This window comes from Alosa pseudoharengus, unplaced genomic scaffold, assembly GCF_046254945.1.
Source record: "Alosa pseudoharengus isolate Yale_2024_CS ecotype anadromous, Long Island Sound unplaced genomic scaffold, YU_APseudo_1.1 YU_APseudo_1.1_scf_22, whole genome shotgun sequence".
Lineage (NCBI taxonomy): Eukaryota > Metazoa > Chordata > Actinopteri > Clupeiformes > Clupeidae > Alosa > Alosa pseudoharengus.
In genome coordinates, this window is record NW_027468680.1 from 29,924,653 (window position 1) to 29,947,908 (window position 23,256).

General features: G+C 42.2%; 1 protein-coding gene across 2 annotated transcripts; it reads left to right on the top strand.

The window, feature by feature from the left end:
* The first annotated feature begins 1,380 nt into the window (after positions 1-1,380).
* Positions 1,381-23,041, top strand: LOC143139093 (filamin-A-interacting protein 1-like). Of its 2 annotated transcripts, XM_076299657.1 has the most exons (7): positions 1,381-1,606; positions 9,469-9,757; positions 11,565-11,744; positions 12,009-12,080; positions 12,523-12,701; positions 18,456-21,249; positions 22,264-23,041. In XM_076299657.1, the coding sequence occupies exons 2-7, from the start codon at positions 9,476-9,478 to the stop codon at positions 22,471-22,473; spliced, it is 3,717 nt and encodes a 1,238-aa protein (XP_076155772.1). In that variant the 5' UTR covers positions 1,381-1,606; positions 9,469-9,475; the 3' UTR covers positions 22,474-23,041. The 2 variants fall into 2 exon arrangements, with proteins under 2 accessions (XP_076155772.1, XP_076155773.1); XM_076299658.1 differs by lacking the exon at positions 12,009-12,080 and having other exon boundaries at positions 1,383-1,606.
* Positions 23,042-23,256: the final 215 nt, after the last annotated feature.

The window sequence follows — 23,256 nt, forward strand, 5'->3', positions numbered from 1 at the left end:
GACCACATTGGGTGGGGACATTATGACGTTCAAAATACACTAAATCCTTATTACCTCAGCCTTGGCAAGATCAACTGTCATGATACCACAACTTCTGTGGGAAAGTCTGAAAAAGCATTAAGAAAACAGGCTGAATCTCTCTCGCTCTTTGAGTAATGCATTTTGGAATTCAAAAATATAGTCTATCAAAACAAGAAAAATACAAGGTGACATCGCAAACATTAAGAGAGGCTAGGTGTGTACTAAAAAAAAAATATATGTATTATTCTTGGAATATTTTTACGCTTGACACTGTGTTGACCTATACTTTTTGTATACATCAAGACAGACAGATAGACATACATCCGGCCATTCTGTAGCCTAAGGACTGCGTAGGGATGGTGAAGTGGTAGTGTTGTGGTACAGTAATGCAGTATGTTACATCATGTTGCTGAGAGTGTGCGACAAGGCTAATTTTATGACACATGCATGCATGCTCGTCTCTATGGGTGTGGTTGTGCTCCACAGGAAAGCTCCAAGAGGAGTGGATCCGTTCCCCTGCCTGCTTATTCTGGTGTGGTTGTTATTTTTCCCATGAGCTGGTGATATGTCAGCAGTCCAGCCTCTTCCCCCATTGTGTAACAGATGTCTCTTTTCATTTGTAAAAAGAGAGGGTTCATGTAACGTTCAGGCAACATGACTTCCTCTTTCTCACATTAGTGTGGGTGGTGTATTTTAATAATGCTACAGTATAGCCACAGCTGCAGTGTTATTTCACCCTAGCCCGTGTGTGCTCAATTCCAAGACTGGTTGTCTGGGTGGAGTAGCTGTTGCTGGACATTCCTGACATGAGAGAATGGGAGGGCTCAGCTGTCACGTCCGAGAGCCGCCCCCCAAATCTTCCTCAGATGCTCACGGCTTCAAGTGAGTGAGCAAAGTGGCTAAATTTAGCTTTTATCCTCCCAGCTCCAGGTTCTAAGTGGAGGAGCAATGACAGACTAACAAAAGGAAGACCCGGACTCCAGACAAATTAGATGGGTCACCCACTGAAGCAGCGCAATTGAATTAGTTTATTTTAGCTCTTGGTGATCTTGGTTTTACTGTCGTGTCTCTTTATGCTTTTCTCTTTTTTTCTTTTTCTCTCGCACTTTCAGCTTTTTTGTTTTTTTTTGGTTGACCTTGTATAGGCTATTGTGTGTGTTTGTGTTTATGTACGCGTATGTGTGTTTGTGTGTGTGTGTGTGTGTGTGTGTGTCTGCGCGTGTGTGAGAGAGAGAGAGTGAGTGAGTGAGTAAGTGAGTGAGTGAGTGAGAGAGAGAGAGTGAGTGAGTGAGTGAGTGAGTGTGAGACAGAGAGAGGGAGAGAGAGAGAGAGAGAGAGAGAGAGAGAGGGAGGGAGGAAGGGAGAGAAAACCTTACTCTGCACTGAACATAATTTCCTTGACCACACTCCAGAGAGGAGGGGAGTGAGCAAAGTGAACAGGCTCCTCTCTGGTGATGGCATTTACTCCCAATGTGGGCAGCTAGGCAAGGGAAAGCCTTTCCTTTCAACTGTTTGATTTAATAAGGACTTACTTCCATGCCAACGGATTATCCTCACCTGGAACCCAGGGACCACAGTAAAAGGGGTGAGTACTGCCGTGTTGATTTTTATAAGACAGTAAATGTTCCCAAAAAGACCTGTCACCCCTCCATGCCACTGTATTTAACAGTGTGTAAAAACCATCACCCAACTGTGCTAATGTGATCTCTGGATCTTGTAAATGAAGTTTTGCAATATGCCTCAAAGTTTAGAAGTATAATTGCCTGAGATGGGCTGGCTTACTAACTCTACACGCAAACATAAATTACTTTACTCTAAATCCTTCTGGATGGCTGAGACCTTGCACACTGACATGCTAATCCAGACAAATTGTGCTATCAAGAGGAACTTGGACGGTGAGGTAGAAACAGCTCAAATTCAGATTGTTTTGTCCACCTTTGGCAGTAGTTTAACTTTCTAAAACTATATGGATATCTCTGACATATGACCATGCTATTTGTTGGCTGAGAGGTTCAGACAATGCACTCTTACATTTAACAATGTCAAGGATGATTTGACATTTTAAAGCTGGTAGCTTTGGTGTTTTTAGTCCTTGTCTTTGTAGACCTGTTTGTTATCAAGTTTGTTATATAAACCCATTAGGCTTAGTTAACTTCTTATCAACTTATTGGGTTTGTATCATTGTAATTTATATATTAGCATGACTATTTAGACACAATTGTCCAAGCAAGTAATTAAAAGAGTTGAGTAATATAAGTCAACTAATTTTACACAAGCAAGTCTGTACGAAAGTCTTATATCTGTGCATGTGAAATGCACATACAAATAAACTGACTTGACTTGACTACCGGTATATCAGTTTTTGGTTGTTTTCAGGAACTTAGACCATTTTCTCTTAGTAAACAATAGTCCACTCCTTCATTTTAAGAGCAGACAGCTTAGACATGCATTAAGCAGTTAAGACAAGATGCATTAGTGGCTCCCTATGCACAGTGCCTTACATCACTGCATTATTAGCTTCCCACATCACTTGTTCCCTGTCAAGGGAAATGATAAGAGAACGGCTGGGATGTGACATCACTCCTCCGCTTGTCCACTCTACTGCCCACACTGCCTTGAGCAGAGTTTTTCTCAAATAAAACCCAAACACATACTGTATACACAATATGGAATATGGATATAGCTCTGAGAGGTCATGCTCTTCCATGAACTAAGTTATATATCAAAAAGGGGAGGTTCTGAAATCAGTTGATTACATATTTCACAGATAATGTTGTAGTCTATTTCACAGATAACTCTGTAGTCTCAAGGTGACTCAACTGTCTGATTCAGATGGTAACAGATCGCTTTAATAAACAAATGGGACTCATGATGTCAACAATACATGAGCATTATTTTGAACATAGTCATGGGTAAAGAAGAGCAACAAAAAGTAAAGGCAACACAAAGGACAAGAGTTCATCAGTCAGTATGACGTGAAGACAGGATAAGGCATTGAGTGATTACATGACTAAATGTGGCTATGAACATTGCTTTTTTAGAAAGGCACAAGTAATGCTGGCAATATGTCATCCCACCGTGTGTGTGTGTGTGTGTGTGTGTGTGTGTGTGTGTGTGTGGATTTCCACCCAATGTCACTACTCCCCAAAAAAATAACCACACACTAATTCATGCCTGTCCACTGCAGTCAAATGTGAAGTCTTTGAGCTCGTTCACCACTTGGAATTTTGAGTTCAAGACTCACACTTCAGTGATCTGCCTGTTTCTGGGATACAGTCCTCCATCTTGTACTGGGTAAGAGAGGAGTGGGTTGGGTAAGAGAGGAGTGTGAGTGTGTAGTGGCTTGGGACAGCAGAGTGAGGTGCAGCATGTCTGACACCAAAGCAGACACCCTGAGTGGAGCCAGACTGACAGGCTGATACCCCTAGATCCCTACAGGAGAGGCGACTCCACAGACTCTACAGGTTGATGATATGGTTGGTGTTAAATGCTGTGCGCAACCTGCCATCTTATATTAAAGACCCCCTTTGAAACCTGTGAAATAGTGAGTCATATGTAGTTCAGGGGACATCACTCAAAACTCATTTAAAGTAACACAATGTTTAGAATTCCCCATTTCGTTAATAATCAACGTACTGGGTACCCATTTAGCGCTAAGACTAAGACCTAATTAGTCTAAAACCAGTGAAAAGGGTCATGCTCCTACCCACTACAACAGCATGACGTAGTGCAATATCAGTCGTCCGGACATGCATTAGGCAATAAGAGACTCCATTCCTCTTATTGTATGTCAGTGTGGCACTGGCATCAAAACGAGTTTGAATCAGTTATTATGAGGGATAAGAACTACATTGTGTTGCTTTGCCTTCTAGTTATTGTTTATGAGTGGTTTCACAGCTGTAATGTATGGTTGTCATTTGACAGGTCTTCCACAGTGAAATAAGCTTTTGTAAAAACAAGGGCACAAACATCAGCTGTTTAAACTGCCTTTGGTTTCCGTAATTTGACTACCATCCCATAAAGCAAATTTATGACTGTTTGTCTAGCATACTTTGGAGTAGCAAATGATCCACAGTGAAAAGTACCCTTACTTGTAATCTATCAAATGAAGGAACTGCTACAAGGTTAATCTTGTGTCTGAAAAGAGTGTACCTCCTCATATAATTGGCTAGTCAGTAATTATGGCTAGTTATGTTGTTCTTTGAAAACGTCCCCATACCTTGTATAAATGAGTTGACCTTTGTTCTCACACAAGATTATGACCGCTCATATCAAAACTCAGTAGCTGACTGCCATAGAGTCTGTTGTTTGTTGTGGGAACACCATAGAGGCCGGCAGTGACTCTTTTGTTCTGTCATTTCTTCAAAAGAATATGCCTTCAACCTAAGTAGAGACTGTATGCTAGGCTGGGCACTTCTTGGACAGCACTTGGACAGTGATGTCACGGCATTAGTCAGTGTTTATCAGCAAGAGGCTTCTGGTGCAAAAACAGCTTCATTCATGAGAGCTTAGCTGGTGTGGATCATCTTCTGCAATGTAAGCTTTACTTTTCATCTCTGGTTTTGGTAGATGTACATATCAGAGTCAAGAATTTTATACCAAGATCATGAAATGATTACCCGTGAGAGCTTGTTGTAGTATGCAGATGTGTTTTTAATCATTCCTCTTGCAAACGTAGTCTTTAACTCAGTAAGAGTCCACACATTATAAGGGCAGTGAGTCTCTGTACATGAATGTGTAAAGTAAAAATGAACACATTTGAGACGTGGTGATGCAGTGAATGTCTTATTACACTGGATATTGGTGATCCAAAAGCCTAGAACATCCAAGTAAAGGAACCTACTGACTTAGTATACAGTATTTGAGTGTCACCTTGGTGTCATTTAAAGGTTCTATTAATACCTCGACTTGAACCTGAATTTCGCACAGAACTCCTCCCCCTTGGAGGACCCTTTTAAGGTGACTTGAAATGATGTCATGACACCGGAGGCAGTGTGGCCTCTAGGTGTTGGCTTACGGATGATATTCCCCATTCTGCTTTCTCAGGAGGTCAAGCTTATGGTGTAGCCATGCAGCTTAGCCCATTAACAGTATTTCATTTACACGTTAGGCCCTGAAAATTACTTTTGCAATTACTTAGGGCCTTGTTTGGCTTGAATGAGTGATGTATGTGCTGAGTGAGGTAACTGGCTTGAAATAGCACAGTCACTGTGGGCATGGACACCAAGTCTTAAAAACTCCCCAAACTCAGCAAGCTTGATTGGATTCATCGGTTTTATGCCATGCATAAAATACAACACTCATGACCTCATCATTGATTTCATACTGCAAGGGCAAGAGAGCACTGTGCACATGGGTCAGAAGGACATAAAACTGCCTGAGCCTCATGCATGGAGCAACAGCAAGTGGCCCTCTCAAAGTTTGAGCACTATATTTCTGAGGCATATAAAAAGGATACTACTAGTTGAAACCTAGTATGCAAAATGACATTCTGCCTGAGCAGGACATGTCAGCAAGAGAAATATCGCCGTGGGATATAAATAGAGGCCTATCACTATATACAGTAAGATCAACTGGAGATTGTCCAAACTGTTGATGCTGTCATGAAGTGAAAGGTACTGAGTGGAGTGGAGCTGAGGAGAGTGGAAAAAGATCCCTCATGATTAGAAATGTTTGCAGGACATACCATGCAGTCTTTCAGTGGCTTAAACTATTCTGTGACCAAGTCACGGGCGCTTGGTTGTGTGACTGAATGTTTGCCTCTGGGGCCATTCATATATCACTGTTTTTGTTGCATTATAGCAAAAACATTCTCTTACAGATGCAACATTTTCTGAGGACTTCAAAGAATAATGTTCTCTATTTTTGTGACATTGTGAAGCCTTATGTGTTTAGGCAGGGTGACAGTATCTCTAAGGTTGTGTCTACAGTAGGTCTTTCCCTCATGTTCCCTTTGCCTCAACCAGCGCTGTCTGCGGCACTTGTCTGTGTTTATGTGAGGAATATGCGCTGACATCCTCTCTTACGGAACGTCCGCGTTTTTGCCGGAGCTTCCCAGTGCCCTTATTTAGTCTCCCCGCAGCTGATGTGTGACATGTCCAATGAAATCGGTCATTTCTTCAATGGCAGCGGAGGAATCTGGCATTTGGACAGCTGCCCGGTGCAGCACTGAGAGGGATGATCTTCAAAAGCTGACTTCAGAGGCCAAATTAGGAGCACACAGCAGGGCTGTCTGCCGCCCCTTAGACCCCTGCGGGAACACAAACACCTTGTTGAACATGCTTGATTTGATTTCACCAAAACAACACAAGACCACTGCAAGAGCAGAGATCAGCAGTGGTCTATCAGGCAACAGTGTCACACATGCCCATAGAGTGTTACAAAGGCAAGGAGCATTTCTGCTAATTCTACTTAGTCTACTGAGAATGCCTTTTTAAGAAATCTGACGGTAGATCAGCAGTCGATTATGAAAGCAAAGTCGGATTCCATTTCCACTTTATTTTTATATTAAGTATATTATTAAAAATCACATATTGGAATTTAATTGGAATAAAAAAGTGTGCACAAGGCTTGGATCTTATTTGTGCAGAAAGTAAAATATCAAAAAATAAGTTCAAAATGAGTAGACTCCAGACTCCTTCCTACGTCCCTCAGCACCACACTATCTACTGGTGACCCCAACAGCACAGGGTGACCTGAGGTGTGGTGCGTCCCCATGACACGTGGGAGCATCACAAACCGAGAGAGAAAGGTTCAAAATAACACACATCACAAACAGACCAAAATAGACGGCAAATGGGAATGTGCCCTGTCCACAGAAAGTGGCTCGCCCAGTCACAGAAATACTACTCTGCCATTAACGTCTGAGGGGTTGGGGTCCCACGCGGGAGTCATAAAGGCCGGGTATTGACTACGGGAGATGTCTGTTGGAATGTTGATTACTGATAGGGCAATATACTCTCGCTGTTTCTCCCACCCTTCCAACCCAAATGCACAGGTGTAGGAAGGTCCTATAAATAGCCCAAGCTAACCGACAGCTGGAACAGTTGCAGTTCTTGTAGCCAAAAGTTCTCAAGTTGTGGAGGAAATGCTGCCCAGAATCTTCTCCCTTAGTCCTGCCTTACCACCGCATTTGAAATGAACACATATTGAAGAATACACAGCAACCTCATATTTAATACGCCGTTGGTGATTGTATTGTAACACAATGGTTATACAATGTGTTATCGAAAAGGTTTTGTATTTGGGTCCACCGAGTTTGTTCACTGGACAGTTATGCCTAGTCCAAATACCCAACCCAGGACATGTGTAACTCAGAGTAGGCCTGGCTCCAGACTGAACATTCCCACATACTGCAGGACAGGAAGGAGACCTTAAACACAGGGTTCCCCGATGCATTTTACAGCCTAACCCTGTTGCCTTAACCTTGATGGTTTGTGCAGATATTTAATACACCCTCTTTGCATCAACAACTTGGGCTTTTTCTCTGGTGTGTTTAGCCAGACCATAAAGACAACTATGGCCATAAGACTAATTAGAATGGCGGCAGAAAATTGAAACAGCATTCCATCAAACCCATTGGGTGAGATGGAGTCTCTCAACAAAAGAGCCAACTATATATAGCTGAAGGGTCAATATAGGCTACAAGCAGCTGGTCAGAAGAGCATAACTCAGGCATTGAATGGGGGGCTTTCGACATTATGAATGTGTACTTATCTATATTGATTCTGACTTACATGACTATTGCACAAAAGTATTAGGAGACTGGCATCAGACACAGAGCTCTGATGGGTGTTTGTTGGCTTGTTTTATCATTTACCTTTCATTTTATGACTGGCCCAGACTGAATTTTCATTCACTTATAGCAATACATGTAAATTCGGAAGTTCACATACCTGAAACAACCAAAGCTTATGATTAGTTCAATTAACAGATATTCACAGCGTAACTTGTTTTGTCCTGGACTTTAAGGCTGTGTCAGTACCTTCTCCACAGAGTTAAACCAAAGGCCCTATGTACAGGCCACGCAAACCTGTCAAAGATGTCAGGGATTGATAAATATGTCTTCCTATGTAGATATGTTTAATTGATTGCCTTGTTCATTTCCATGTTAACAGCTGAAGACAGAGGTTCTCCTCAAGGGTATAACGCCTACCTAGCCTAGCTATACATGGGCACATGTCTGTGCCTGTTGGTGTTTTCTGGGCGTGATAAACCTCCTCAAATTCATGATAAGAACTAAGTGCTGTACTGTAGGCTACCTCTGTGATTTGTTTGCTCCAGTACCTGAGGAAACTGCTGTGCATGAGTGGTGTAGGCTATTAGTGAAGGTTACTTATTCGACTTATTCGAGCATTTTCCCACACCCATGTGCTGTGATATAGACAAACAGGAATGTCCGACGGGTTCTTGAAGTCAGTTTGTGTGCTTGTGTGTCTGATAATGTGATGGGGCAGGAAATCACCCTTTATTTTCAGATTTGCATGCATTTAGGTTGAGTTCATGATTGATAAAAATGTGTTATTTCTGTTCATCACAGAAACTGAGCCAAGCAAGTAGTGTAGTGTTCAATTTATAGTTGCAATTAGGCGTTGAATATAAAGAAATGCTCACATCTGAGCTATGAATAAAATTCTGTTGGTAATTTTCACCAATGTAGGCAGAGAAAGGCAGAATGTAATTTGCATTATGCATGGATAAACTTATCAAGACCATCTGCTACTATTAATACTACTTGTATTTTGGATATTCTGGATATTTTATCACAATTCACACAGTTCTATTAAGCAACTAGGATCCTTGGTAGTATCACAAAAGAATGACAATAAGCCAAATTTTCCCTCTGTACAAGCCCAGGTTTGAGTAGATTGTGGCCAAATGTTTTACCCCATCTTATTTTCATTGGACAGCCTGCCAGACGAAAGCTGTTATTACTGATGTGTCCACTCCCTGCCCTGTGCTACTTGGCTCCCGCACCCGCATACGCATCCCTGAGAGATCAGTGCATGTCTGCGGTCAGCGCGCAGCTCCCATGCCTAGCAGAGGCGCTGAATAATCACAGCTCTGGGCGATGAGGGAAACAGAGGGAGAGTGTGTGAGCTCAGGGTGGAAGCTTGTGGCATGAGCCAGGTGCTGCAGGGAGGTTCAATGATGTCAGCAGGAGGGGTGTTGGGTTCAACACTTTCCTGCAAGCACTTAGGCCTCTTGTTGTTCTGCTTCATACATTGGTCACCCTTTACAGCATGCTTCATTTCACTTCAGTGTAATACACTGGTTAGTGATATAAAATACATGTAAAGCATGGTGGAGGTCCCAAGGCATATCTTTGAACCTTATTTGGGGTTACATGTTAGGTTAGCTATTGAAATAGACATCAAATGATTTCAAATGTGTGTAATTACATACTTTGCACTAATACTAATTTTCCAATGTCCTTTTTTTATAAAGGTAGAAGATGCGATCGAAAAGCAATAGCATGGACAGCACTGTTAATGGCGTGTTGGTTGTTCCCTGCGGACCTCATGAAATCAGCCAAGAGGAGGACTGCAAACTGCATGCCCCTGACAAGAGTAAGACGCTGAAAGAACAGCAAAAGGATGACGCAGAGCAGGAGCTTTCAGGGACTGAGAAAACAGACGAGAAGTCCACAGAAAACAATCACCTAAACCCCGGGCTGAGGGACCTGTCCAAAGATGACCTTCTGAAACTTCTGGGAATCATGGAAGGGGAGGTTCAGGTAATGTCAAAGAAAAGATTACGCTGACTTTTTAAACCTTCTGTCAATAGATTGCTTTCCATCAGTGCAGTGTGGTACCAAATACTATAAACTGCCCCGTCAGACATCAGCCTTGGTGGAAGCACTACTGCATAGCGCAGTAATGATAGTGGATAAACCACTGAACAATTACTTTATCCTTGCAAGACTATGTCCCATTTATCATCATTCTTCTTCAACATCCAGCTGCTCATTGTCACATCACTTTGTGCTAACAGCAGTTATAACTGCCCAGCGCTAGGATAGTGGCGTGCACGCTGCGCTGCACTGTAATTTTCGGACATTGCACCGATAGCACTGTCAGCACACTCATTAGTGTAACGCTCTGGTCAGACCCAGGGCCCTTTTGAAAAACAGCCTTATTTCCTGGAAGTGATCTCGGGGCTGGGTGGGCCTGGGCCTCGCGCTGTATTTGGTCAGCCTCCAGGCAAGTTCAGCTCTTGGCCTCCAGTTCTCCTGCGTCCCTTCAGCTTCCTCGGCGTGGCCTCTCTGGAGGGTTTTTCCATCGTATCAGAGGCCGGCTGTGGACAGCGTGTACTCAGGCTGGGCCAGAGAGCACAAGTGTGTGGAGTGCATTGTTCTTAGGTGAATAGATAAAGCACTATATAAATATAACACACTGTTGGTATTGTTGACTAAAACAAAAAACTGGGCCACTGATGGTTCCTCATAAGGAACATGTGCCAGTAGTTCTAAAATAAGTTTTGAATATGTGGTAACATGGCACGGGCATATTAGAAAACAAGATAAATATGTTGTAACCACATGGCAAAAAAAACACCTGATTATAAAGAAATACTGTATGTACAACCACAATGCAATAGCTTGTTGAATGTAACAATATGTAAGTGCAAAGTGACATAAGCTAGTGGCGAAAAATGCTTACTGCAGTCCCACAATGGCATGTTGGAAGGAATATCTCTAATATGCCAAGCCTGGTTCGTTTATCCTTACAGAAACAGAATTTTAGGACCTGGAAGCAGCACGGTGGATCTGACACCTCATCAGACTGTTCCTAAAACTGGGATCACACTTCATTCACACATTCACATGTGTATTTGGGGCACATTAGATCATGGATGCTCACACTTACTTACTTACAGATTTACAGTGCTAAAATATGATGCCTTTTTACAATGCGGGTGGGCCAACAAAGCTGTTACTTGAGAACGTGGGGCCAAAAGATTCATACTTAGAGTCTGGCTCCATCTAGTGTCTTTGATAGGTTTTACTGAGGATGACTGCAAATCAGTGCAAGAGACAAGATAGTCTGCTCTATGTCTATGTTGTGTCTGTAATGGTGCAAGTTTCGTGTTTTTGTCTTAAAGTCCAGTGGCTTTCTTACATATATATGTGTGTTATGCTTTTACATGATTTCAGCTGCAAGATAACATTGAATTGTTCATCATATTCACAATTTTATTGATCTACTTTTTACTGCATTCATCTGATTTTATAATTACTCTTTCTCTCTCTCTCTCTCTTTCTTCTCTCATCTATCTTATCTATCTCTCTATCTATCTATCTATCTATCTATCTATCTATCTACAGTATCTATCTATCTATCTATCTATCTAATATATGCTCTCCAAGCATAAGAAATGCAAAGCATCATATTATGATTTGGAAAAACACCAATTTTTACACCAATTCAGCATTTGAATGTATTTGAAAGCATACAGAAAGACAATCAACTTACATAACCCTTAACAATGTGAAATAAATGCTTTCTTGCTCTGATTGCGACTCTGTGACTTTGTGCCCGTAGGCACGTGAGGATGTGATCCGGGTGCTGAGGTCTCAGCATTGCCAGGGAGACGCAGGAGGCCTGGAGTCCCGTTACGGCTCTGTGGGCCCCACCAAAGCCCTGCAGGCCCTGCAGAGAGACGGCCTCCTCCTGCACTCCAAGGGCCACAAGGACGACGTCTACGAGAAGCCCATTGCAGCGGTATGTTTATGTTGATGTCTAAGGTATTGAACAGATGTGTTTGTCTAAAGCGACTTACAATGACATCAATAAACATTATATTAATATTAAAATGAACAGTTTATCAAATGAAATAGCCTGGTTAGCAGGCAGACCTTCTCTATTGGAATTGGGAGTGGGTCTGGAAAAGGTTCATGGACTTACGACTTCCAGCAGGGGCGTAACTAGCAGTGAAATGAAACTTAAACTGGTGCATTCAACTGTATTTGCATGCCCGGGTTTTAGGGACATTGGAAATGGGCTTCAATGGCTTCTTGGCCAGACGGAGTTGCCGAGCAAATCCCAAATTTGCCAAAGGTTTGTAAGAGGATTCCCAGACTACAAATCAAGTAGCTTCAAACAAAATGACAGCGGTACAGTCAGATCCTCTGTTTCTAAATGACAAATCCCACCAACAAATGTGGAGAACAATACAATTATTAAGTATTATAGAAACAAAATTTCATCACATTTCAAGTGATCATTATACATCACAGTATATCATTAATATATGCTTTGGTGCCTTGATTAAGGGCAGCGGTACAGTCAGATTTTCTGTTCTAAAATGTAGAGAATAATGCCAATCATTGCCAATCAAAAATGAAACATGAATTTCACCAGATTTCAATTTCACCAGTATTTCACCAGTATTTCTTTAATAACCTTTGTGTGTGTGTGTGTGTGTGTGTGTGTGTGTGTGTGTGTGTGTGTGTGTGTGTGTGTGTGTGTGTGTGTGTGTGTGTGTGTGTGGTCTCTCCAGCTGGACCAGTTGCAGGATAAGCACAAGGAGGCGTATCGTCGTATGCTGGAGCAGCTCCTGATGGTGGAGAAATGCCACCGTCGCACCCTCCACGAGCTGGACATCGAGAAGCGCAAGCATGCCGACTACATGAACAAGAGCGATGATTTCACCAACCTGCTGGAACAGGAGAGAGAGAGGTGAGGAGAGGACAAAACCAGCAGTGGACATCACACTCAGAATCAGAATACAAGCCATTTGTACAATATACAAATAACAAATATATTATTTACATTTACAATACACAATATGCAAGCAAAATACAGATTATAGAAAACAGAAAAAGACATGCATGAAGTGCACATGTGTGGTGATGATAACAATAATATGCATCAGATATGGGACTGAAACTGTGATGTTTACAGTAGTTACTTAATGAGTGTGGTGGCATGAGAACAGAAACAGCTCCTACGTCTGGTATTTTTTGCATAAAGGCTTCTGTAGCACCTGCAAGACAGGAGTGGTTGAAAAAGGGTGTGTCCACCTTGTGGGGAATCTATACGTTCCCTGCCTGCTTCCCAGTACTTGAAGAGTGGAAGTGCTGACAGTTCACAATGCGTCATCGTTGGTCGCAGGTTATTTGTTATTTTGTGACCAAAAGCCTTTCACAACAAATCAGCATATACATCTCTTCATATCGGTGAAGCCAGTGTTTCTCAAAGTGTGGTCCGCAAGCTATCCCAAGTGGTCCGCGAGCAGATATGCTAAAATATAGATGAGTTGTTTGCAATATTGAACCAACTTGTATGTAAATCCAAACAGTTCTGCAACATTGCCTATGTAAGCTACGCCAGTTCAAATCATATGAATCCTCTAACACTATAAGCAAGGTGGTTCAGTGAGTAGGCCTATTGTGTAATATACTGTTGAAGTAGGTCTACTCTTTTTTTGTCCATGAGTTCTTTTTTATTGATTAAGTGGTGCTTGGTCTGAAGTTTGAGAAACACTGAGTTAAGCCCACTGAAAACCATGTGTCTATATCAATCAATGATTAGGTCAGTGGGACAACAATCTAGACAGAGTTTGAGGTCCAGTCTCCCGTCCCCCAAACCTCCTGCTCCTGTCTCCTCTGTTTATATGATGTTATCTCACAGCTCAGTGCACTAAACTAGGCTCCCATGACACTCAGTCCAAGGGTCACTGCACAGGGTTCATCGCCATGGCCACAGCAAGTGTGTCCCACACCGTGCTCATGTAGGACAAAAACTAGAGACAGTTGGTGCAGAGATGTAGAGAGGAATCGCTGGTGGGCCCACATCAATGGAGAAGGACATGGTGCGTGCAAAACAGAGAGAAAGAAAGAAGCTGCACACATGAAAAGGAAAGAGAGGGGCCACACAGGGATCTGTGCCATCAGACAAGTGATTAAACTGTTCATTCATTAGAAGGACCAAGAAACACAAAAGAATGATTCAAAGTCTTAGACATAATGTTGATGTAAAACGTCCTAAGAAAAGGGTTAATGCAGGGTTTATTCAGATTTTTACCAGACAAAAAGAAACATTCAATATCATTCAATATGTTTTCTTTCAGATGCCTCCTAATTCATGTATTTTTTTATTTTAAAACATCCCTTCTTGAGTTATGTGTAAAGGTATATGTCCAGTCATCAGGTTTGAAATCCACAGATGACCAAACATATTTAGTCTGCGTTATGGCCACAGTATTGCTGTCTGTGTGTACTGCAAACCCCTTTCTGCATGTAAAGGGTCATCTTCCACGTGAGATTTGACTGACATGGGGTGAATCTCTTGAGATTTGTGCTGTAGTTAAATGCTTATTTGGTTGCCTCACCCATACGGATCACATTGGTTGAGGAGTTGCTGTGCTGGGAGGTCTAGTTGTTTTGCATGGTTAATTTGCATAGGCTGACAGATGAGCAGAGATGAGGTGATTTGGGCCGGACAGCGGACACAGTGACTTACTCCGGCCAACATCAGGTCAGAACATGGGTCCAGTCTCACAAGTCATAAACTTCAAATAGCCTCGCGCCAGACAGATGGAGCATGAAACGCTCCTACTTTACAAGGCCTTCTCCCCTGCGTTTACTGGCAAAAGACCTTGGGGGGAGACAGGGAGGCTAAATCAATGTCAAAGCTGTCAGCATCAAAGGCTGAAGAGGCTAGAGATGAGCGAGAAGAGAGAGAATTTTCACATGGATCTCATCAGAGAAAGAAAATCCACTTGAACCCGGCCTAGGGTCCATTTATGGCTGACCGGGATTACTCAAGTTTCATGCTCTGTTAGATGTCCCATGGCAGAGACACTTGAACTTAGACGTATCACATCGTATCACATTTTCATATGCCTTGTCACATATCAACAGTGTGCGGTAGAGCAATCTTATTTTTGCTATTTAGGTATGTTCCTGCAATCTACCTGCACCTAACCAGGCTGTGCATGGATCTTGGTTTCATTTGGACTGTTTATTAAAGACTATCGCTACTGCACTGCATTTTGCCTTCTCAGCAAAATAAGACAGACTATGAGCTGACCTGGAACTGGAGTCCTCTCTGGACTAAAGCATATCTTAATCTGCCAGGGTATTTCCTATGGCCTGGTTGGCTAGAAATGCTCTCTAGTTGCCTCCCTGCCAGACAGGTGTTACCACTCCACTCCAGGTCCAGCAGCACTGCCACTGAGCAGAGGGCCTGATATCACATTCCACTTTAATGTAGTCATGAAAAGACAGAATCCAACATGGGCTGTCAAACTTCTGGTATCAGAGAATGACCTCAATCACCTCAGTTTCTCTCTCTCTCTCTCTCTCTCTCTCTCACACACACACACACTCACAGACGCACACACGCCACACACATCCAAACACGCACGCACACACGTACATACACACACACACACACACACACATACACACACCTATATAAAGCTTGTAGATAAACTCAGATGCAAATTTTTAGTCTCTACCATGCCCAAGTTTGTTTTTTATATGACGGTGTATTTGTATAAAGGTTTTTCTTTCCTTGTCCTGCTTTCCAACCTTTTTTAGGCCATATCAGCCCAGATAGCGCTCATGCCTTCCTCCCTCAGCGGTCTACTGGCACACTGGAATGAAAAAACACATGGCTTTCCATATGCAAATCATGTTAGGTACCTCTTAAGGAAAGACAAAATCACCATAGTGACCTCTGCCAAGAGACCTGAACTTGTCTGTCAATAGCATAATTAGTGTGTCAAGATTGGTCTGGCATCAGAGAGCGTTTATGAAAATGTTAGTATTTTTGTGCAGCTGGTTGGGAAATTTTGAAGGCCAAGGTCAACATGCTTACTCTGACACCTTCTTTCCTCCATTCTTTGCCTGTAATTCCAATTCCAGTAGTGATTCACTATACAGTGCACTATGTACTGAATGAATGGATGTTCCTAATGCCGGGAGAGTTTCCATCCAATGTTTTCATTTAATTTTGACCACTTGATTTTATTGCGTGATTCCATTAAGGTTGTCCTGAATGGAATCAACCTCAAGTTTTGAACCCACACCTGCACAACTGTTCTCCTTATTAGGAAAGTGTTTATTCCACACTTATGGAAACACACACACAGACTTGTGTGTCTTTTAGCTGAATGTACATAAATGTGCTTGAAATATCAAAATTGGGGACCATACTATAGTGTTGAATCATAACAGCATTGTTTCTATTCAAGTTTGAATGCAGTGATGACTTTCTTGATAATAAGTAAGTAAGAATAAATCCATGAGGTCAACATATTGCAGCAACAACAGCTCTCTTTAATTGTGATTTCAATGCCCACAGCTATGGACAAAGCTGTATTTATCGATGTTTAAATCCAACCCATCCATTTCAGAGTAACAGCAGATTTTGCCTGGCCTTTGCCCTGATTCTAGATGAGAGTAAGTGTTGTGACCTAAATCTGGATTGTCTTTAACATTGGCCACATGCCTCTGCCCTTTGCGTGAGAGTAAACTGAGGGGAGAGTTTCAAAAGGTGTTAATGACTGTGAGAAGTGTGTATATAAATATAGAGTGTGACATGGTCGGGGCAGTCCGATACCCTGCGGGCAGGAGTAAATCTGAGTTTGATCAATGACAGGACTTGTTTGTGTTGTGTTAACTAACTAGCTTTTTTTACATTAGATGAAAAACTCAACATGGGCATGAAAGTATACTGGAAGTGTATACACGTTTCCCTCATCTCATTCCCACTTCTCAACGTTGCTGACATGATTTTATGCCATGTTTTAGATGTAGATTTAGACATTCTAAAATAACACACAAAATTATTGCTTTGGCATTTTCATTTTCTCTTAGGAGTACCACCTGTTTTTGTGTGTTCTTGTGTATCTCAAATGATTTGAATACAAGTAAATTAGCATGTGTTTGAAAAACAAATGAAAATCAGCCATGCCTGCATCGTTGCTATCTGACAAAATGTTCTACTGAGGAAACTGTGAACAAAGAAAGACAGGTCCTAGGGTACAGAAAATTGGTCAGCTGCACTAATTTTCCCCAGCCACTGAAATCATGTGGTCATTTCTACTCATGGCAAAACTCAGCCCAGAATTTATCAGTAATAAACAGGGGGGAGGAACCAATGAAAGGGAGAGTGAAGAACAGCCTCCCCACGGACATAATCCCACCTCCTTGGAGACCCGGCCAAGCCTTTACAAATGTGTGCCATATAAGGGCATGATGACATCACCAGCCTATGCCTGTGCAACTTTGCACATTTTTCACTGTTCATTGGTGTAACAGCATGTGTTGGAATTTGATGTTTCAGTCGTTGAGGAGCAGAGGTCTAATGTTATTGCATTAGCAAGATAGAATTGAGGATTTTCTAAAAGGGACTTACCTGTGGCACATCCACACTAGAGGGTAAGTTTTACATTGTGGTTGGGCTATTACAAAATGGTGACAGGCTATCACTTGTACTATAATAACATTTTAAAAAAAATTGTTTTGCACAAAGTTAGCCAGACCTTGTTTGTCCTCAGTGTTAACATATACATTTAAGGCAAGAGCTGTCACATTCCTTTGAAGAAAGTTCTTGTGTATTTGAATACATATGTCTCTTGCTGGGTCTTCAAAGAAAGGCTATGCATAGACAGTGTGAGAAGAAGGGAAGGGGGGGAAGATAGCCCACTAAGGGGCTTAGTTAAACATTCACTTCCATTTTGGATTTTTGGTCACGGTTCCAGCCACTAGTGCAGAAAACAGTAGGAACACTTTTGGCTGGCAAGTCTGTGTGTTTGTGCTGGTGAGGCTCTCTGGCTTGATCAAGTGTGAGAAGCATGTTAAATGCCAGCAGGAAGAATCACATGAGAGTTCAGCCTACAGTGTCACCCGCTTTGCCCCCAGTGCCATTGCTTCACTGTGCCATATCCATTCGACATGCCTAATCTCAACTACTGTATAGTCAGGGCACACTGTGAATATCTTGGGCAACATGGGCAATTCATTTGCAGTTAAGCAGTAAAGTTCAGTTGGAAATATAATGATTTCCTGTAGTTGAGATATTGCCACCTTTCTAAATGTGGAGATGGGGCAACTTTTTGTGCAATGTTGCTGGGCAACTACAAAACCGGTTCCATGTGTTCTGACTGGTGATCATGACAATTTGCCTACTGCTGACTAAAGTTCTCCAGAAAAAAAATGCTGGCCAACATCAACAGGAATTTGCCTGGACAACAATACACAGGAATACTGCCCAGCAACATTGATGATCAGGTTTAGTGTTTTATTAAGATACATCTAAATCCAAAAAGAGGTTCCCTCCCTGTTCTGAAAAAGTATAAGAGTGAAATCATGGTGGTGCTGAGTGTATGTATCTTGGTAAATGATTAATACATTGTACAAATGATGATACATGTACATTATTTTAACGTATAATCTGTTTCTTTTATATATCTCACTATAGGTTGAAGAGATTGTTGGAGCAAGAGAAAGCATATCAAGTGCGCAAAGACAAAGAGAACACCAAACGTTTGGAGAAGGTCAGAGCAGAGCTTGTGAAACTCAAATCCTTTGCGCTCATGCTTGTAGATGAACGACAGCTCCACCTCGAACAGATTGATCAGCAAAACCAGAAGACCAAGGAGCTTACTCAAAACCTCCAGGAGAAGGAGCTGAAGCTCAGTGAGGTTGGCAACCAGGCAAAAGAGGACAGTCAGAAAGTTCTCACGCTAGAGACAGAGTTAAAGGAAACGTCAACAAAGATTGCGAAGGAGCATGAAGAGATGACTGCCAAGCTAACAAGTCAAGAGTCCCAGAAAAAACAGTTGCGACAAAAGGTGGCTGGGCTGACATCAAAAATCGAAGCTCTAGAAGAGACCAATGGAGCACTGCAGAAATCAGCTGATGAATTACAGGAGCTCAGGGACAAAATTAGCCAGGGAGAATATGGAAACTCAAACCTCATGGCGGAGTTGGAGAACCTCCGTAAGAAAGTTCTAGAAATGGAGGGCAAGGACGAGGAGATCACCAAAACAGAAACACATTGTAAAGAGTTGCGTAAGAAACTCCAAGAGGAGGAGTGCCAAGGCAAAGAGCTAAAGCTGGAGGTTGAGAGACTTCAGGTGAAGATGGCTGAGCTGGAGAAACTGGAGGGGTCCTTTAGTTTTAGTCGAACTGATTGTTCGCAGCTCCAGATTGCTTTGGAAAAAGAGCAGAGTCTCTCAAAAGAGCTAACAGATGAACTAGTGGCACTGAAGATCCGTGTGAAAGAACTAGAGTCAAGTGAGTTAAAACTGGAGAAGGCAGAATTAGCCCTTAAGGATGACCTTATAAAGCTAAAATCTGTTACTGTTGTGATGTTTAATGAACGCAAGAGCATGGCAGAGAGAATAAGATCAGAAGAAAAGAAAAGGGATGAGTTGAGCAAACTGTACAAGGCTGAGCAAGAGAAAGTAATGGAAGTTACTGAGAGACTGATTGAGGAAAGCAAAAAGCTTTTGAAATTCAAGTCAGAAATGGAAACCAAAATGTCAATTCTTACAAAAGAGAGGGATGAACTAAAGTCTAAGCTGGTTATTGAGGAAGACATTAATAAGGAGATCAGCACAAGAGTATGTATATTGACACAGAAACTTAATGGGCTAGAGGGAGTAGAAAAGGAATCTGCCAAATATATGTTAAAGCAAGAATCAGGTAGACCGTTAGATGAAAGTAGACAGGATGAGAGTAGAATAAAAGAACTGACTATGGAAATTGAGAGGCTGAAGAATCGTCTGAAACAACTCGAGGTTGTGGAGGGAGATCTCATCAAAACTGAAGATGAGTATGACATGTTAGAAAAAAAGTTCAAGACAGAGCAGGATAAGGCAAACAATCTCTTTCAACAAGTAGAGGAGATGAAAAGTCAAATTGCATTTAATAAAGCAATAGAAAGAGGTGAGACTGTGATCCAGGAGGCAGAATTACGGCAGCGATGCCTGGCAGAAGAGGCTAAAAACAGGGACCTGGAGGCTGACGTACTTGCCCTGAAGGAGAAGATCCATGAACTTCTGAACAAAGAAGACCAGCTCTCACAACTGCAAGTGGACTACAGAGTCCTTCAACAACGTTTTCTTGAAGAAGAAGACAAGAAGAAGAGCATAAGCAATGAGGTTCTCAACCTCAGCAAAGAGCTTGAGGTTACTAAGCGTTACAGTCGCGCCCTAAGGCCAAGCACAAATGGGCGGAGGATGATGGACGTTCCAATGACATCTACTGGAGTGCAGACTGACCCAGTGACCAATGATACTATTGAGGAGGACACACCTGCTGTGTTTATCAAGAAGTCTGTGCAAGAGGAAAATCATATCATGAGTAACCTTCGACAACGATGCCTCAAAAAATCGACAGAACGATCAACTGTTGACCGCTACCCCTCTGCGGCTAGTGACATGAGGAAGTCCTGGATTCCCTGGATGAGGAAGAAGGACAGCAGTCACAATGGCTCTGACAAGTCTCTGCAAATAAACGGGGAGTGCTCACCTGCTGAGCTCACCTTGTCCCAAAAACAAGGGCAACCTTTACATATCAGGGTAACTCCAGACCCCCAGAACAGCCAGGCAACCCTTGAAATCACAAGTGCGCCTACCTCCAACATTTACTCAAGTACAACAGTGATCTCAAATCAGGGCCTTCAGAAGCCTCGCATAACGATCATTCCTACCACCCCGCACATCACTCCCACAAAAAACAGAACTAGTGAATGTCCACGGGGGCCAGAGAGGGCCAAGTCCCCAGTCACAATCACAACCATCTCCAGGGCAAAATCTCCTGAAAGCAGGATCCCCTGCTCAGACAGATCCATGTCACCTGTCTCAATCATGTCCGTCAGCACTTCCTCACTCTCAGACGTCTCAAGCTCTCCAGAACCACAGGAGATGATAACTGGTCGGGCTGTTTTCAAGGTGACCCCTGAGAAGCAGATGGTGCCCGCACCTATTAAAAAATATGCGTGCAGCTCCAACATCGTCACCACCGAGGACAACAAAATTCACATTCACTTGGGCTCTCAGTTCAAGAAGCCTTCTGAAAGCAGCAACCATATGGGGGCTATCAGGTCACCTGCTGAGGCAGCTGAGGGCAAGGAGATCTCGACTGGAACGGTCCTGCGCTCCCCACGCCAGAGTTCCTTAACTCCCAAGGCTGCAGCCAGCAAAGTGACGAGCAGTATCACCATCACCCCAGTGTGCACAGCCCCAGCAAGACCAGTGCTGTCTGTGGTGAGTGCTGGACTTCTATGTGATGGGCTATATCTCATAAGTAGATTAATTGTCTGTTAGATCAACTCACGGCAGGCTTTTCTTTGAAGGAAGACATAACCTAAGCTCTAACTGTAAAAATGTGTACCTTGGCTCATTTTGTATAATTGAAAATTGGGGAATGATCACCTATTGAGATAACTGGGGGCCAAAAGAAGAGCACTATTCTGAAGGACATAGATAGACAATAACAATGCAATTTCAAATTAATAAGGTAAAGTATATGTCGTCCTTATTTTTATAGGTCACTGACAGAACATATATATATATATATATATATATATAAGTATATATACTCTTTTGATCCCGTGAGGGAAATTTGGTCTCTGCATTTATCCCAATCCGTGAATTAGTGAAACACACTCAGCACACAGTGAACACACAGTGAGGTGAAGCACACACTAATCCCAGCGCAGTGAGCTGCCTGCAACAACAGCGGCGCTCGGGGAGCAGTGAGGGGTTAGGTGCCTTGCTCAAGGGCACTTCAGCCGTTCCTACTGGTCGGGGTTCGAACAGGCAACCCTCCGGTTACAAGTGCGAAGCGCTAACCAGTAGGCCACGGCTGCCCCACAACATCCCTGTGAAATTAGAAATTGTTTCATTAGTTTAACTTATATCTTAAATGAGCATTTAACAAATGTAACATAGCATAATATGGGAAACAGTGGAAACAACAGAACAGTTTAGCATAAAAGCCACAAGCTTTCCTTCACAATGAAAGTGCTGTCCTCCAGTGTGTCACAATGCACAATAACATTTCATATGTACAAATCCCACAAAAGGTGTTTAAGTAGTGAAAAATCAATCACAATCAATTTCCAGTTTCCATGATTGCACAACATGGCTACTGCAGAGCTTTTATTACTCTATTACTGTATCTTAATCTTACTTCTTACCCTAATCTTTCCCCATTTCTGTTATACTCTCTCCCTCTCTTCTCTTATCACTTCACTCTCTCTTCTGTTAACCCTATAGCAACCAGTACAAGACATTCTCTCCCCTAAGTCTGGAGCAAGCCGAATCCCCATGTCCCGTGGTATGAAAACAGGGAAGGCAGTGTTGGGAGCCCTTGGCATCTCCAGTGCAATGAAGATGGAGGCACGCGCAGATGGCCAGTCAATGAGAATAGAGCTGAAGAAGTCTACAATCAGTGGTGCTTCCTTTCTGAGCGGAGGGAAAAGTTGAATTTTTAAAAGCGGACATTTCACAATAAAACAACCCTGCTTTTTGAAGCAGTCAGGGAGTTTAACAGCTCAAACTGTGAACTGTACTCTAAAGACCATTTCCTAAAACAAGTCAGGTGGCATCATTTGTTTGTGCAAATCTGTTCCTGTCTTGAGTGTACACAGCTAACAAAAGATCTGGGTACACTGGTGCTGGGTCTTTGGCCACAAAGCCTTGAGTAGATACATTGCTGTTCATGTGTTTTGAATACAGACTCTCCGAAAGTCAATATACTGGTAGACAAAACTATTTAACATCTATGTTTAGGATCAGCTTGGGATCTTTTCTTAGTATTAATCATAATTGAGTGAACAAAGGTGATGTCCTGCTGTGACATGCTGCTAAATGACTAAAACGATAACTGCTTTTCTGTATTCATAACCATCTCACTAAGTGGGACTTTGTGATACTATTTTTATGTTGTTCATTGTAACTGTTGATGCCATATCTTCTACAAAGTAGCTAAAATGGTTTTTTATTGTTTATTGAATGAATCATTTTGAAATAAAAAGGTTTTCATTTCTTTTGAGGGATGTGCGAAAAAAATATGTTTTAGATATTTTTTAGAAGATCTAACATTAAGAAGATCACTGAACTGGCTACACCAGTGTTCAGATTTCAATATTTAAAAGCCTATATGATCTGCTCTGCATCTCAGGACAGCTTGTGATAGTAACTTAGACCTTACACAATGTCTACAAATCTCGATGGGAGAAATAGGCTAGGCTACCATTGATTTCAATA